General features: G+C 42.1%; 1 protein-coding gene across 1 annotated transcript in view; it reads right to left on the reverse strand.

Moving 5' to 3' along the window:
* BMP6 (bone morphogenetic protein 6) overlaps positions 1-14,710 on the reverse strand; it is an 88,212-nt gene that overhangs the window by 25,487 nt on the left and 48,015 nt on the right. Inside the window, exon 2 of the mRNA XM_014885833.2 lies at positions 1,020-1,212. Within this exon, the coding sequence (XP_014741319.1) occupies positions 1,020-1,212 (193 nt within the window). The remainder of the gene's footprint in view (positions 1-1,019; positions 1,213-14,710) is intronic.

Raw genomic sequence — 14,710 nt, forward strand, 5'->3', positions numbered from 1 at the left:
TCCTAATCAGCATGCACATCACCCCAGGAGGCACTCCAGCAATCTGCAAGTTGAAGCACAAAGGGAACACTGATCTTCCAAAACCCACACCCTCTTCCCCATCACCTATTTACCCAAGTATTTCTCTCTTTTCCCCAGAGGCCACACTCCCCACATGAAGGACCTCGAGCTATTTGATGTTGCCCTAAGAACTGCCAATCATCAAAGGCTGATCCCTCAAAATGGTACCAGTGGAAAGGCTGGAGAAAGAAGGAGCAGAAAGGAAACAACCATGAAGCCTTCACAGAGAAAACAAATTGAGCTTTTTTTAAACACTGCTGGTTTTGATTTTGTATTTTTTTTAATGCCTGCAGTAGAGGAACAGTTACAGTCCTGACAAGTTTTGGTAGAAGTAATGAAACACTTTTGTACCACAGCATTACTCTGACATTTAATTGACCATGTATTTCCATCTTTTAGCCTTACATGATTCCTCCATCTGAAACATTACTCTTTTAAAATTAATCACTCCATTTACACTTGTTTGGATTTTTGTGTCACAGTTTTTACCCTGCCTCTCTCACTTTTCCTCTCTCATTGCCACTGAAAGACCAGAAATTATTTTGTGCCTGTGGTCAGCATGCTGAATTTTCTTATGCTGTATTTACTTTAATATAAGTCCAGCTGAGAGCAGATCAAGTCTGAACTAATTACCAGTATTTTTCAAACAGGCTGGTAGTATTAAGCTGAAAGGGAATATGTGAATTTCAGTACACAACAGCGATGCCAGCAGTGCTTTAAAAATCTACTGCTTCTCAGCAGATTCTTTCTTTATTTAAAGGCAAAGACTGCAGCTAAGTCACACCCTCATTCGCACTCCACCATGCCCATTTCCCATAAGGAAAGGACCATGCAACAACATAACCCTGTTAACATGAACAAACCTGTTATTTATTTTCAGTCCTATCAATATTAATGCATAAGCTCCGCCTTCACCAGGACAGCAGCTGGTGGTACAGAGCAACCCCCCTCTTGCATACCTGTTCTGATGCTCCTGCAGCACCTGGTAGATGCTGATAAGGAAGGTTTGGTTTTTAAAGCTCCCCACAACGCAGTCCTTGTAGATCCGAAACTCAGCAGCTGTGACGGCCTCGCCCTCAGGAATCTGAGACAAATTAAATTTGAATTCCTTGTGGTGCCGCTGGTGAGGCGTGAACTCCTTGTCATACTCAACTGCAGATGGGAAAAGGAAAGAAAAGGAAAAAAAAAAAAGGAACCATAACTAAAATTTAACAACAAAAGGTTTCTACGTGCTGCCACCTGTTCCTTCAAAAAACCCAAGAATCTTGGTTTCTTTCTCCAAAGATAGCCCTGGCAAGTGCCAGGAAAACTTATGCAATTCAAGCTTTTCAAATACAGTACTAAGTGAAGATTAATGTTCCTCTTCTCGAGCCAATTCCTTTGGGATTTCCTATTTTTTAATGAAAAGCCAGCTTTGACAGGTGAAATATGACCACGCATTTTGCTCCTGTGCAAAACTCTGAAGCTTGTGACCAGTCCCAGCATTTTTCACCTGTGACTCTCTATGTTCTTTATGGCATTTCCCTAAGTCTCATAGCCCTCTTCCAAGCAAGGAGACAAGTAGTTCTATTTTGCTTTAACACACACAGGCACAGGCAGAACCAAATGATACACCAGGTCAACCAATTTCCTAAGTGCCCTAAAACGTCCTGTTTTCTGGCTCCTAGGTTTCTACACTAGCCATTGGACCACCTTGTGAGTTAATACGATTAACGTGACATTTATTTTGAGGGTTAAAGTCAACCAGAGCTTCCCTTCCTTTGCAGAAGCTTATTTTAGAATTAGAGAGCTGAGGACCACTTGGTTTCTGGTTTTAGACCTCCTTGGGAACACTCTCAGGCATAGGGGTTTAAGACAGACACCAAACAGAATTCCTCCTTCTTTAGGTCTCAGGATTTGTATTTTCTATGTTTGAGGCTCCCTTTACAAACTCTGCTTCCAGTCCCACTCTTGTATTACTTGATTACATCTTGGTTTTGTCTGACTTTGATTAATTGTTTGTTATTTTTTCTAATTTTCTACTAGAAATTGCTTAAAACATTAACATATTATATAAACATACAAAATTGCATCTTTACAAGCCTGAGGGGAAAAAAAGTAAAAACAAAAAGCCGTTCCCACCAGTGGAACGGAAGGAGTACATGTCAGTGATGAATAAGTCACCATTACATTATCATTAGGGACAGGATTACGTGCACAGGCAGGAAGGGAAGAACAGATCCCTTTTAATGTTTGTCTTTGTGGTCACTTTTTGTTGTTTCCCCGCCATTTAATGCATCAGACTGCAAAGGCGTCCACAAGCCTACTCTACAACATCCCCATGAGGTAAGCAGCAATGCCTGTGCTCCAGCTGGGATACTGAGTCACCGGGAGAGTGACTTGTCCAAGGACAGGCGGCGGAGGCTTGCGGCAGAGCCAGGAATGACAGCCAGCGTGCTTGAGGTTCGACACTTTACCCACAGGTTACCTCCCTGAAGAACAGACATCTCCCAGCTGCTGGAAACAGCCCATGGAGACTTTCCCCTCTACCTTGCCCAGCTGCCTGTCCCTCCTTATTCTCCAGTCACAGTTTCATCCGTCCTCTCCCTTTCTTTTGGCAGCCCTTCCATGTGAGCTGCCTCATCTGGCTGGGTCCACGTCCTGGCTCTGTGTGAGACAGTTAGTCACATCCTTCTCTTTGAAGCTCACCTGGAAATCTTTTCACCTCTGCATGACTACTGCCAAGCATTCTGCGGGACACCACACCAGGGGATGCTGTGTTAAGGGCTACCACAAGGCAAACAGGCAAATCTTCAAACTACTGTCAGAGTGAGACACCACTGCCAATTTTGTTAGTCTCACACTGCCTCTGTCTGAGCAGCTCAGATGTCAAACAACAGACAAATGAGGCTGACTGGGCGCTATAGCTTCCAGAAATGAGGTTGTGACACCCAGCACCTCCGTCAGAGATTGCGCCAAGGCGAATGATGGTAACACACTCAATTTCCATGCCACTAGGAATTACCTCTCTGGCTGTTGGCCATGGGTGATCTGGGCTTTCCTTTGCAGCACCTGCCTGTGTTTAATGGGGATCGACTCTGGCAACACCGGACTGGTTGGTGTCACTTGCATGTAAGTCCTCTGAGACGGGACCTGAGCAGCCCAATCACTCCTCATCCTGAGGAGAGTCCCACAGGATACACTTCCCAAAAGAGAGGAGTCATGTACACTGAGAAATTTGCAAGCAGCCAACCAATGAGAAGCTGCATTGCTGCACTGCAGGCTGGTTGCAGCAGGATGTACCCAGCTTGGCCCATTTACTCACTGCTAAAAGACGAGAGGATGTAATTAATGGTGAGAGAATGTCTAAATCCACGGGTTTGGAGAGGCACACATATGAAGCAACAATTCTCAATTTAGAACTCGCTACATCCTCGCCCATGGGTGCAGCGACCAGCTGAAATCCACACCCCCTTCCGTGCTGTCACAGGGATGAGCTGACCTACAGGCAAGGTGCAGCAATGCAGCTTTTCCCCAGGCTCGTGGCTGAGGATGATAAAGAAGAAGCAGGAAGAGCAAGGGGAAGGACACAACTAGGATAAGCAACAGAACTCCATCAGGGTGCCAGAAAGCTAAAATTAGGCTAGAGGCAGCAAAGGAGTCATTGATGCTTCCTGTCAACTCTTGCCCCACATCAAGATGTGATATGGTCTCTCCAAGCGCACAAGAGAGAGCCTGGAGCTGTCCCACACAACACAGAGCTCCAAATGAGCCCAAATATCTCTTTTTGTGGTTCCTTTCTGACCTCAAGTCAGCTACAGTGGCCTGACCTCCACTTATCACTACAAAATGTGCAGTTTTAAAAGTGATATAACCAAACTCTAGTCCTTTAAATCAGTATTTTCCTACACTCCTCTCCTAAAAAGTCAAACACAAGTCACGAGAGGAAGAAAAGCCCACCAAAATATCTACCACAGAGCATGACAAGCAGCAGCAGGTACGATGCTTGACTCCAATTACCCTTTTCCAGTTTATAACTTGCCTGATATATTCACAATAGTATTTTCCTGTTTTTTTTAAACTTTCTTCCTTTATTCCTGTCCCTGCCCGAATACGCCACACAATCATAGAAGCTGACTAAACTGATTACAGGGGAAATATTCAGACTGATTTCGTTATCAGGCTTGGCAAAATAAACAACCTGAAACGCACAAACAAGGAAATCTTTTTTTAATCCTTCAGATTAAGCAATTCAGTTTATTCTGTTACAAGAAAGGCAGGTCTCTGTTAAACGAAAGAAATACTGATGGTGTCCTCCTCCACTGGGATCAGTTCAGAAGCAGCCCAACAACATCACAGGATGGAAAAAAGCCTACATTAAGCTTGTATGAAGCAAGTATAAAAGTTTAACGAGTTGGAAAGTTTTTCTGGCTATGTAGCTTCCCATGATACAATGGAGGGTGGATTTTTTTTTCTTTGTGGGAGTGGTGAGATATTTAAGTTCTATATACTCATTGTCACCCCATCAAGCTAATAATCAACTGTTTTCATTCAGCAAGACAGCTTAAAAATATAAAATGCCAACAGTCCTTCTCTGGGGGCTTTTTTGCCCCCTGGAAACTCCATTTTTAACAAAGAAGTCAAGTTTTAGAACAGTAAAATTTGGAAAGGCAAGATTCAAGCTGCTGGTTCCCAGGATTACCCAGTCTGGATTGCTATCGCATTACAATGCATTGTATGACCTTGTATTCAAAATACAGACGGCATACACCAAAATGCAAGGCAACAGCAAAAAGCAGAAATCATTTCTCAAGCTGCTTTCCCATTATTATTTTTTCCACATGAATACATTTGGGTCAGTCTGACCGGTGATGTGAAATCCAAAGCTCATTTCCGTCTGACGATGGACATAAGAATGTCCCAACTGTGCAAAGCTCCTGCAGGGAAAATCGGGCAGCTCACAGCTGGGGCAGGTTGCAAGGTAAAAACCCTCAGTGGTGTTAGGCTCTCATAACTTTTTCCCAGAGTGCTGGTTGGACTGTTAGGACCAGGACAGGCAGAACCAGTGTTTGTAAAGTCACAGCATGAACTACAGCCCAGAAAATTCATCTTCATGGTCAGACCGTATTATCCCAAACATTACTATTCTTTTGCAGGAGTAAGTCCTTGGAGGTTACAAATCCAGGCCTGCACATATCAGGGTGAGTTGGGAAAGGAGATGTCAAACAGATTTTAGCCCATCGTGAGCCAGAGGGACTGCCCACTCCACCATGTGGGTCTGACCCCAGCCTGGCTGGTGGCTGCTCCTCTGCCTGCAATGCAAAGGAAGGAGTGAGCTCTGGACATTGGACTCACCCCTGAGTTTTCACTCCAGCCCACTTCTGAGCAGAATGGCAGAGCATGCAGAGTTAACAGAGCAGCCTGCCAGTAGCTCTTTACATTCCCCTTAACAAATATTTTTAAACACTATACAAACACAGCACTATTGTTGAGCAGTTAAAAAGGCAAGAATGGCAAAATTAGGGTTACTGTGGTTTTGAATTTTGTGTATTCTAATTCTAACCCAGTGTTGCAATAGCCAATTTCAGCACAAAATGTCCCTGGTTTAAAAATAGCATGCTGCTTACAATACGTGTTATTTTAGAAACACTGCACACAAAAAAAAATTAATTGAGAAATTAACACATCTATTTTGGCAACTATACCATCCTACTTCCATTTGACTGTGTAGCACACACCTTGGACCAAAGGAAACATAAGCTTAATGACAGTCATGGAAATAAACTCTCCTTCTGCATTGGAATTTTAAGCATTTCTTTTTGGATCTAAATTAAACCAGTATGTAGAAATAACAGGTCAAGAGCCTTTCCTGAAGAAACACAATTTTCACTTAGAACAGCAGCACCAAGTATCATGGTATCTGGTGATTTTCTCCAGTTCTCATGTGCTGAGAAAAGTGTTAGGTCAAGTGCTCAGATGAGAATTAAAATACTGGCTTAAGAAAGTCTCTAGGTCAAACTCTAGGTAATAAAGAAAAAAATACTAACCTAGAGCTCCAGCAGTAATTTTTTAAAAAATAAATTTCTTATAAAATTAATTATGATTTCCATGACAATGTGTTCCTTGGAGGGCTCAGAGAAGTGGGGTTGCAAATTAATAAGATAGGACTATTTAGGACAGGACAATCTGCATCTGTCCTGACCCCAGCAAAGCTGAAACTACTGAAGAATCTTTTGCACATAAAGATCTTTAATGGTGACTTGGTTTTGCAGGGCCACAGTTATCATGCTCCAGGAAAAGCAGCCAGGATTCATAGCCTGCTTATGCAAAGTGAGTTTTGCATAAGTGTTCCTGAATTCAGTTTGAGAACAAATGTAAGCCGTTCCTATTCATTTTTTTTCAGCCTTCACACGTGACTTGCTCCCAAATAAAATGAAAATTGGAATTGTTAACAGGAGATTCACCACCACATCTACATAATCAGCACAAAGGCAATTCCTCTGTATTACATTACCAATTTCTGCTCTAAGTCAACAGCATTTATCACATCTGGAGCAATGAAGCAGTGTCTTAGGCCTCAATCGCTTTAAGCATTACTAAAGCTCCAACAGTCCCCTCTAATAGATGGACCATGTACACATGTGACTGATCTACTGCTGTGAACTTACAGTGGCATCACCAGCATTTCTTCAATACTGGCTGAAAATAGCTTGCACAGAACAAAATTTATGTAAGCTTAAATCTCCCCTCCTTGATCTCGGTCCACAGTTGCTAGTTGCTTCTTTAGAAGTAAAAGGGAGTAAGAATGTGGGGGTTTGTATGGCCAATCTGAGGGATGTCCAGCTTCAGAGCAAGACTCGGTCTTCATTTGGGTCTCCCAATTTGCCTTCTGTTTCACAGTGGATCTACATGGATAGGGTCTGCAGTGCAGCCTTTTTACCCTGAAGAGATGCCCACAATGTGCCTGAAGGCTTGTCTGCATTTTCAAATCCACCAGGTCAGTCTAAAAAAAGACACCGAGTTTCCCAAACAGTCCCACATCTCTGACAGATGATCGCAACTGCAGAAGCACTGTTACTGCTAGAGATTAAAACTGACATTTCTTCCTAAAATAAGCTGCATTTCCTAAACACTGTTTTTAAAACTGCAGAGCATAACCCAAAGAGCACAATGTACCAGTTTAATATCTTCAAATATGAAGGAGAGAAGACTAAAAGGCTTTACAGGTACTTTCTGCTATTTAACAAAGGAACAGAAGTTTCGTTACTCTAGGTGGACGTGCAGGTTCAAGAGCAGGCAAGCAGCAAAAATGGATGGCTTCTGGAAGTAGTGAAGATGCAGAAAAGGATCACTGCTGCCTGTTTCTCACACTTACATATATACAACGTGTGCCACTGTCCCTCGTGCACCAAGATAAAGAGATAAGTGGTCTATCCCACTGCAGCAACATCCTAAATCCACTACTGCTTATAGACAGCACTGACCACTTTCTCTTTACTGTAAAGACTCAAAAGAAAGCAAAACCTTCCCCTTTTCAAAACTACAATTTATTAACAAGCCATTTCACAGAAAGTGAAAAGGACAATTCATTAAAAGAGAAGAAACTCTAATGAGACATTAAAATACAAGGTCTGAAAGCAAACTCTTTCTTGCACAAAAGGTGAGGAAATAATTTCTTCCCACCTTGATCTCAGCCCAGCAACTTCAGCTACCTTCTGTGATCACAGCAACTCTACACAGCCTCCCAGAATCTCCCAAGAAATGCCTGCTTCTTTCTATCACTCCAATCATGATGAGGGATTCATCAAGTCCACTGCCTACTGCTCCTGCTGCTGCTCTTCTACGTGCCAGATCTTCCAAAATTCCCCCCTCCCACACCCATTTCCGAAAAGCAACAAGAGCAAAAGTAACTAATTCCAAAAAGAAGCAGTCCCTCTGCTTCTCAGACACCTCCCCTGGATTTTCAGTACAGTATCCCAGACAAGCTGACCAAGGTTGGTTCTCATAGATAAGAGCATATAAAAGTTTGCCAGACCTCCCTGATGTACTTGTCCCACATCCACAGGGAAAAACGGCAGTTTCTAAACAAAACAGAAAAAAAGTCAAGATACCTATGGATCAGTCTGGCATTGCACCATTTGCTGATCCTCTGGGTCCTGCTGAGGTGGGTTAGACACAACAACCATAAATCTAATGCAGTTTTAGGTTAATCCTAGACACCTTTACAATAATATGAAGATTCAAGGCCAAAAAACTCCAAAAGGATGCTTTCTTCAAAACAGCTCTAATATCACATCTGGGCTGACAAAAATAAAGTGGAATTATTCCACTGACTTAAGTGGAGTGATGCCAATTTACAGCCAATGAAGACCTGGCTTTATGCTCCATAGATGTGTGTGCCAGAAAATAATGACTCAGAAAATAACCCATCATTAATCCAATCCCAGTGTAATTATGGAGATTAAATTTAAACAATAGCAAATCTCTCTCTAAACATAACACTCTACAGAAGAGCTTCAAAGAAGAGGGTTTTTTTTCTTTTGGATGAAAAATGCAACTGAGCTCTTCTTTGTTTCTTTGTGCTGGGAATCAAGCTGGAATCAGCTTGTAAAATCAGATTAAAATAGTTGCACAACAGCTTCCTTTCAGGATTCTTGAACCAAAGGCAGTCTAAAAATCAAAATAATGCACTAATCAAATACATAATACCCATGGGACACCAGAAAGTACTAAAAAGGCATTTTCACATTTTCACAAAGATGCCTACTGTACGGACAGTAAAGCTTTTTCACTCTGCAATGGGAAGAGGCAGCAGTGGGGACCAGCCTTACTCTAGCACACGTGGGAAAAGTTAAAGCAAAACTGAGGAGAAGAAGAGTCCTTGGCAAAGTGCTCGGGGGTAGCTAAGCCAGGAGGCTGACTGCAGTCCACCAGCACCTCTGCCACCAACACTCACTTTTGGGCTTCCTGGGCTGTCCCCCTTGCAATAACAGATCACTTTGCAACTGCTTCCACAGCCGCCTCCTTCATTCCTTCCCCACAGCTTCCCAACACAAATGTTAACAAAACTGGTATTTTCTTTCCATATGCTGGCACATAAGGCAGGTCCCTGCACTGCAAACAGTGCTGTATCTTAGGAAAACAAAACATCTTTTTGCTTAAGACATGCCAAATTGCTTTATCAAAGGCACTACTGTTTGCATTTTTGTGGCAATATTAATGCAGTTCCCACTGAGAAGCTGATAAAGACCCTGACTGCAAAAACACCCCTCTGGAAGAAGTGATCTGAAGCTATTTCTGTATTGTGTTTCCAAATAATTTATGATTAAAATAATATTATGCTTTCCAAAAAGCATTTCTATTTCACAGCCAGGCTTCATGTGTGCAAAGCCAGCTTGCAGGAGGGGGGAAGGCGACGCTGTCAGCCCATCAGCACAGAGACACGATCGGGAACGCTCTGCAGCTATGCATGTGGTGGGAAGAGAACGCTCCTACTGCTCCTGCTTGCTTCCCTGGCTTAGCGTTGGCTCCTGTGTCCATACCCACGCAGTAACTGCCTGGGACACTCAGAGCAGCATTTCCCACCCTCCAGGTTTGCCACAGGTCACGCTGCATTTCCTGCTGGCATGGCCACTGGCACGCAGCTCCCTGGAAGCACAGCTGCCCTGACTGGGCCCGTAAATATTTTCAGAATTTTTTAAGTGGCACAGTCATCTCATACCATGTCTCAAAATTATCTCTCCTTCTGCAGGAATTTAAGGCAGGTCAAACCAATTCACTTGCAAGTTCGAGCTAAATTTCAAAATGCAGGTTGTGCAAAGTGGGGAAGTTTTTCTTCTCTCTGATTTCCTTGTAGGTGAGGCTTTATGTTTATTGGTATGACTGTGAATCAACCAGCAGCAAGTAGGAAAGCAGGCAACGGACGAAAGTTTGCAATTTAAGTTCCACACTTTCATTTTGTTGAGCACTCATCTCTTGGCATCACAGGCAGGTTTCATTAAATAGCCCAGCTGAGAAAGATATCTCCTGAGCACAATGCAATCACTCCCCATAAAAATATTGTCCAGAGTGCTTAAGGTTTTATAAATTTTTGGAAAAGTTTAATCCAGCACTCAAGACTCAGATACAGAGAAGTATTCAGCCTGTCAGGCTGTCCTGGAGACTACACCACCACTGTATGGGCATTGCCATTGCTGACATGACTTGTGACTCCAGCTGATAGCACAAAATGTTGTCGCCTCACTTATTGTTCAGTATTTAGTGCTTTACACAGGCCTCCAATTTCAAATGACTGAATTAAGCAGCATACAGCCAAAAGACCACCAAAGAACCTAATGGGTTTTGGGGAACAGGCAGGGCATTCTGTGATAAAGCACGAAGGACACCAGACTTGGCATGAGCCAGAGAACAGAAGATACAAGAAAGGAGGAAGCACTGTCCCTAAGAACAGCAGAGTGGCCAACCACAGGGACAAAAAGAGTAAAATCATGGTCTGGAGACCCCACAAGTTCCCAACCTTTACCAAAAATAAACATTCTTTGTGACAGTCAAGGCAAGAAGATGCTACAGCTCTGAAGACTGAGGAGGGCAGATGCATGAAGTGCCTGAAGAAACAATGAAGTGTTTGAAAGACTGTTATTCCTGGCTATGCATATTTATGCAAGGAACAGCACGGTTTGTAAGTGAACCTCTCCTCAGTGCATCCATTCACTATGTGCTGGCTTGCCACACTGATCCAGAGGAAGGGATTTCCAACACATCACTGGGATGGGAGATTCTCAGCCATCACCAGGGCTGAACACCACCACAGCTTCAGGACAATCCCCCTGTGCCTACTGGAAAAAGCAGTGCCTTGGGAGACATTGATCTATACAGAAATGCCAGAGCACCTTTGCTAAACCCACTATTTCTCTTACCACCCTTCTTATTTAGCACACCTTCCTCCATGTCCTTCTGTCCTGGTCATCCTGAGACGTTCCCTGAAGGCAAGACTCTCTCAGGCCCAGGAAGCTGGCAAAGAGAGAGAAGGACGAGCAAAGAGGGATGGAAGAAGGCAAAGGAAAATCTCACCACTTCCACAGCCTTCTCCAGCAAAAGGGCACGGCAGAAGGGCCGTGATGCCACTCACTGTGCAACCCTAACACATCTGGGAAGTGCTCAAGAGCAGCAACCATGAAAATTGGAAAAAAACCCCCAGAAATCCCAGAATATTTTACAGCCCTTACAGCAATGTGAGGTAAGTGTTCCTCTTCCTGAGGCAATAGCATCTTGCAAAGGCACTCTCCCCACACTAGCCCTGTGTTATGATTTGCCCCCACCATGCACGCAGCCAGAGGGAACTCTTGGCATGCCTTGCCCATAAAAACCGAGTTCTCCTGCCCTACCATGCCACTGAACTTCCATTTTTTAATCTGTCTACTGGTCATGCCAGCAAGGTGCAATTTGGGAAGTGACTTTTTTACCTCTGAAACCTCATCTGCTGTCAACCAATATAATGATGCTGCAGAGAGCCAAGCAGCTGTCAGACATTTAAAAATTTGCAGCCACTGTGGGCGGTTGGAGCAGAGGTCAAAAAATGGTCATTAATAGTTTTACCTAACCTGCAGCTTTCAGCTGCTCAAAACACAGCTTTAGAAAGAAAAGAAAATGACATCACTCAGCTTTAACAATCTGCTTAGGAGTAAAGAATGTCACTCTTTAAGAAAAAAAATTAAGGAAAAAAAAAAAAGCCTTGACAAAAACGCCTGGTTTGACTAACAGCTTTGGCCTAAGCCTTCCTTTTTCATTATTTTTTATATTCCCATATCCCACAGTGACCAGAAGCATACTTGGAATGTCTCTGTCCATCTGATAAAGCCATCAGCGGCGGCAGCCCCGCGCCGAGCCTGCGGGGGGACACAGCTCCTATTCCCAGCTGCAGAGCTCAGTACCCAGCCCGGGTGAAAGCCAGGGAGATGCAATGCTTTGGGAATGATGGGAGACTCCCAGTCAGGGTAGGAAATCCTAGGGAAAAAGTAAGACTTGAGGAAAAGCACCATTAAAAGAACTATTAAAAGAGGATTTGTGGAATAATCCTTAGTTCCACATAGTTGGCCTGACTTACATACAGTAGCATAGCTGGGTAGTTCACCTGAAAAACATCCAGCAGGAAAAGGGACAGACTCTGCCAAGTACTACTTTTTTTTTTCTCCCCTTTCTCCCCACCCCCCTCACTCACTTTCACCAAATACCCAAAGCAATTCTTGGGCTCTAGGCATTTAAAAATCGAAAGTTATCTCCAATTTTTCTCAAAGTAACAGCATAACAGGCTGACTCCAAAAGGTCTCAGGTTAACAAATAGAAAATTAATGAACTTCACTGGTTTTAGAAACAACCTGGTTTATTGGCATTTCTGGCTTTCAGTTTATCTTGTCTTTTTTCTGTAAGTTATCAGGTTCCTGGAGACAGAATTTAAAATGAAAAAAAAAAAAAAAAAAAGAGAATGTGCATTAAAATTTTCAGCAGAGCTGCTTGCCCACAAATTAATTTTTAGACATTTGGCTGCTATATCTTTTCTCCTTGCAATCATGTCCCAGTTGTTTGGCTATTCCAGCATTTCCCTGCCCCACCCAATCCAGCCTTGTCATCACTGATTTTATTTTTCCACTTTTCTCTCTTAGTAATGCCCTCCTCTCTTGCCTTGACTGGTCACATGCCATCCTTGCAGAAATACATCAAAACTCTTTCCAATTTGAGTATACATAAACATATGGAGAGAAATCAATTTAAATAAATACCTACAACAAATTTCTTCTTAAAATTCATCTTTTATCTTTTGTTGTGCCTGAAGTGTTTTTAATGTTGTCAACAACAAAATTACCCAGACACAGATTTTAGTTTATGACTCAGTTTATGATTTAGTTTGTGACTATTTATTTTAGTTTATGACTTTAGGCACATTGGTTAAAAAAATTGCCTTTTTTTTCCTTAAGTCCTTTAAAATATTTTTTTAAAGTTACAGCAGGAGGGTAATGCTATGTATCTGAGAATATTAACAAGACTCCATGGAGACAGCTCCTATACCTACACAGTTTTTATTTGTATTTTAGTAAGAGAACCATCAACCATAAGGAAGTTTGGACCAGGTTAGCACATCAAAGCACTCCTTTTACAAACATATAGACAGTGGGGAAGAGTTGAAAAACAACAGACCTTTTTAATGCAAATTTACTAAATATTCACCCCTGCACACTAAGCCCACACTAACAAGTGGGCTTGTGGCTTCAGCAAGTGAATCTTGTTATGGCTATTCTCTCATAGACACAGCAAGACTAAAGCTTTTATAACGTTTACATACAGAGAAAAAGGCCATTAATTATATTGCATGTCCTAGTGAAGAACTTCCTCCAGTCAAAATAGGAGAACAGGGACATCAGTGTTGTATAATTGATGTTATTAGCTGCAGCTGCTATCATACTTGGAGAAATCTCCAACTCAGAAACAGCAGTGATGAAGTGCTCCAAGATGAGTAATAATATGCTTGATATTAAGGGAGGGGGATAAAAAGGATTCTAAAAAATGTGCTCCCCAGTACAGTAACAGTCTCAGATAATTGCCAGGCAGAAAACACTGAGGGATACCAAAAGAAAAATGCACCACATTTAAAGTTTTGTCTCCATGAAACTGAAATTGAGGAGGGGAGAAGTGGGTAGAGAGGAAACCCCTTTTATTTACTTAACCTATATGAATGCTAATGCTCAAATGTGTGTTGTAACAAGATTGGGGACTTTGAAAGCTCTAATCAGTAGGTGCATGAGCAAATATTTATTCTGATCCATTCCAACTCTCTGTGGTTTGTAAATCCCAAAGAAAAAAAAATTTGCAGAACAAACCAGTCTAGACCACAGAATTTGGCTACTTTATGCTAGTTAGAAAATTACAGGAAATAGACCAACTCAAGAAGGGATTATTTGGTGGAATTTTTTGTTTGTTTTCTGAAGACCTGTGACTACCTGATATATGTGCACTTGTTTGGGTAGCCGAGGAGAATTCTTTCAAGCATTCTTTCAAGCATAATCACTGCAATATTGAATTCCACATGCTTGATGTCTTGGTGAGGTGTTGATGTATATAATCTTCCAGATTCTTTCTGACCCACACTTTTCATCTGAAGACATTATAAAAAAAAAAATAAAAAAACCCAATCCTAACCTGAATAATATCGCCTTTGTATTTCAAGATCCTGAAGAGCTTGTAGCAACATTATTTTTCACCCTGGTACTCAAATGCATGGAAAGAATCATTCAATATCTTTCCATCAGAGGAAAATCTGAGATGGAAAATATTTTAGATAGAAGGTTTATCTTACTGAGTTTAGCATCCATTCAAACTGATAGAAGGTCTTTCCATCCAGTATTAGAAAACTTTTTCTATGGGATGAAGAGAAAAGTTTCTGCCTTAACCATGTGGAAAATATCAATAGCTTGAGCAACTCTGCTTTAGGTTGAGCCAGAAAAAAGGCTCGGTGAAACAGCTCTCAGCTTCTGCTGTAGGCACTGAGATAAGGCTGGGGACCTAAAAAAATCCTGGCAAAGACAAAATATTTTCTAAGAAGTATTTCCATAAGAAATGCTTTTCTCATAATTATGCTCTTAGTATTTTGGAATCTGAAATATCTTTTTCTACTAGAGAA

This window comes from Sturnus vulgaris, chromosome 1 (genome assembly GCF_052056855.1).
Source record: "Sturnus vulgaris isolate bStuVul1 chromosome 1, bStuVul1.hap1, whole genome shotgun sequence".
NCBI classification, from domain to species: Eukaryota; Metazoa; Chordata; class Aves; order Passeriformes; family Sturnidae; genus Sturnus; species Sturnus vulgaris.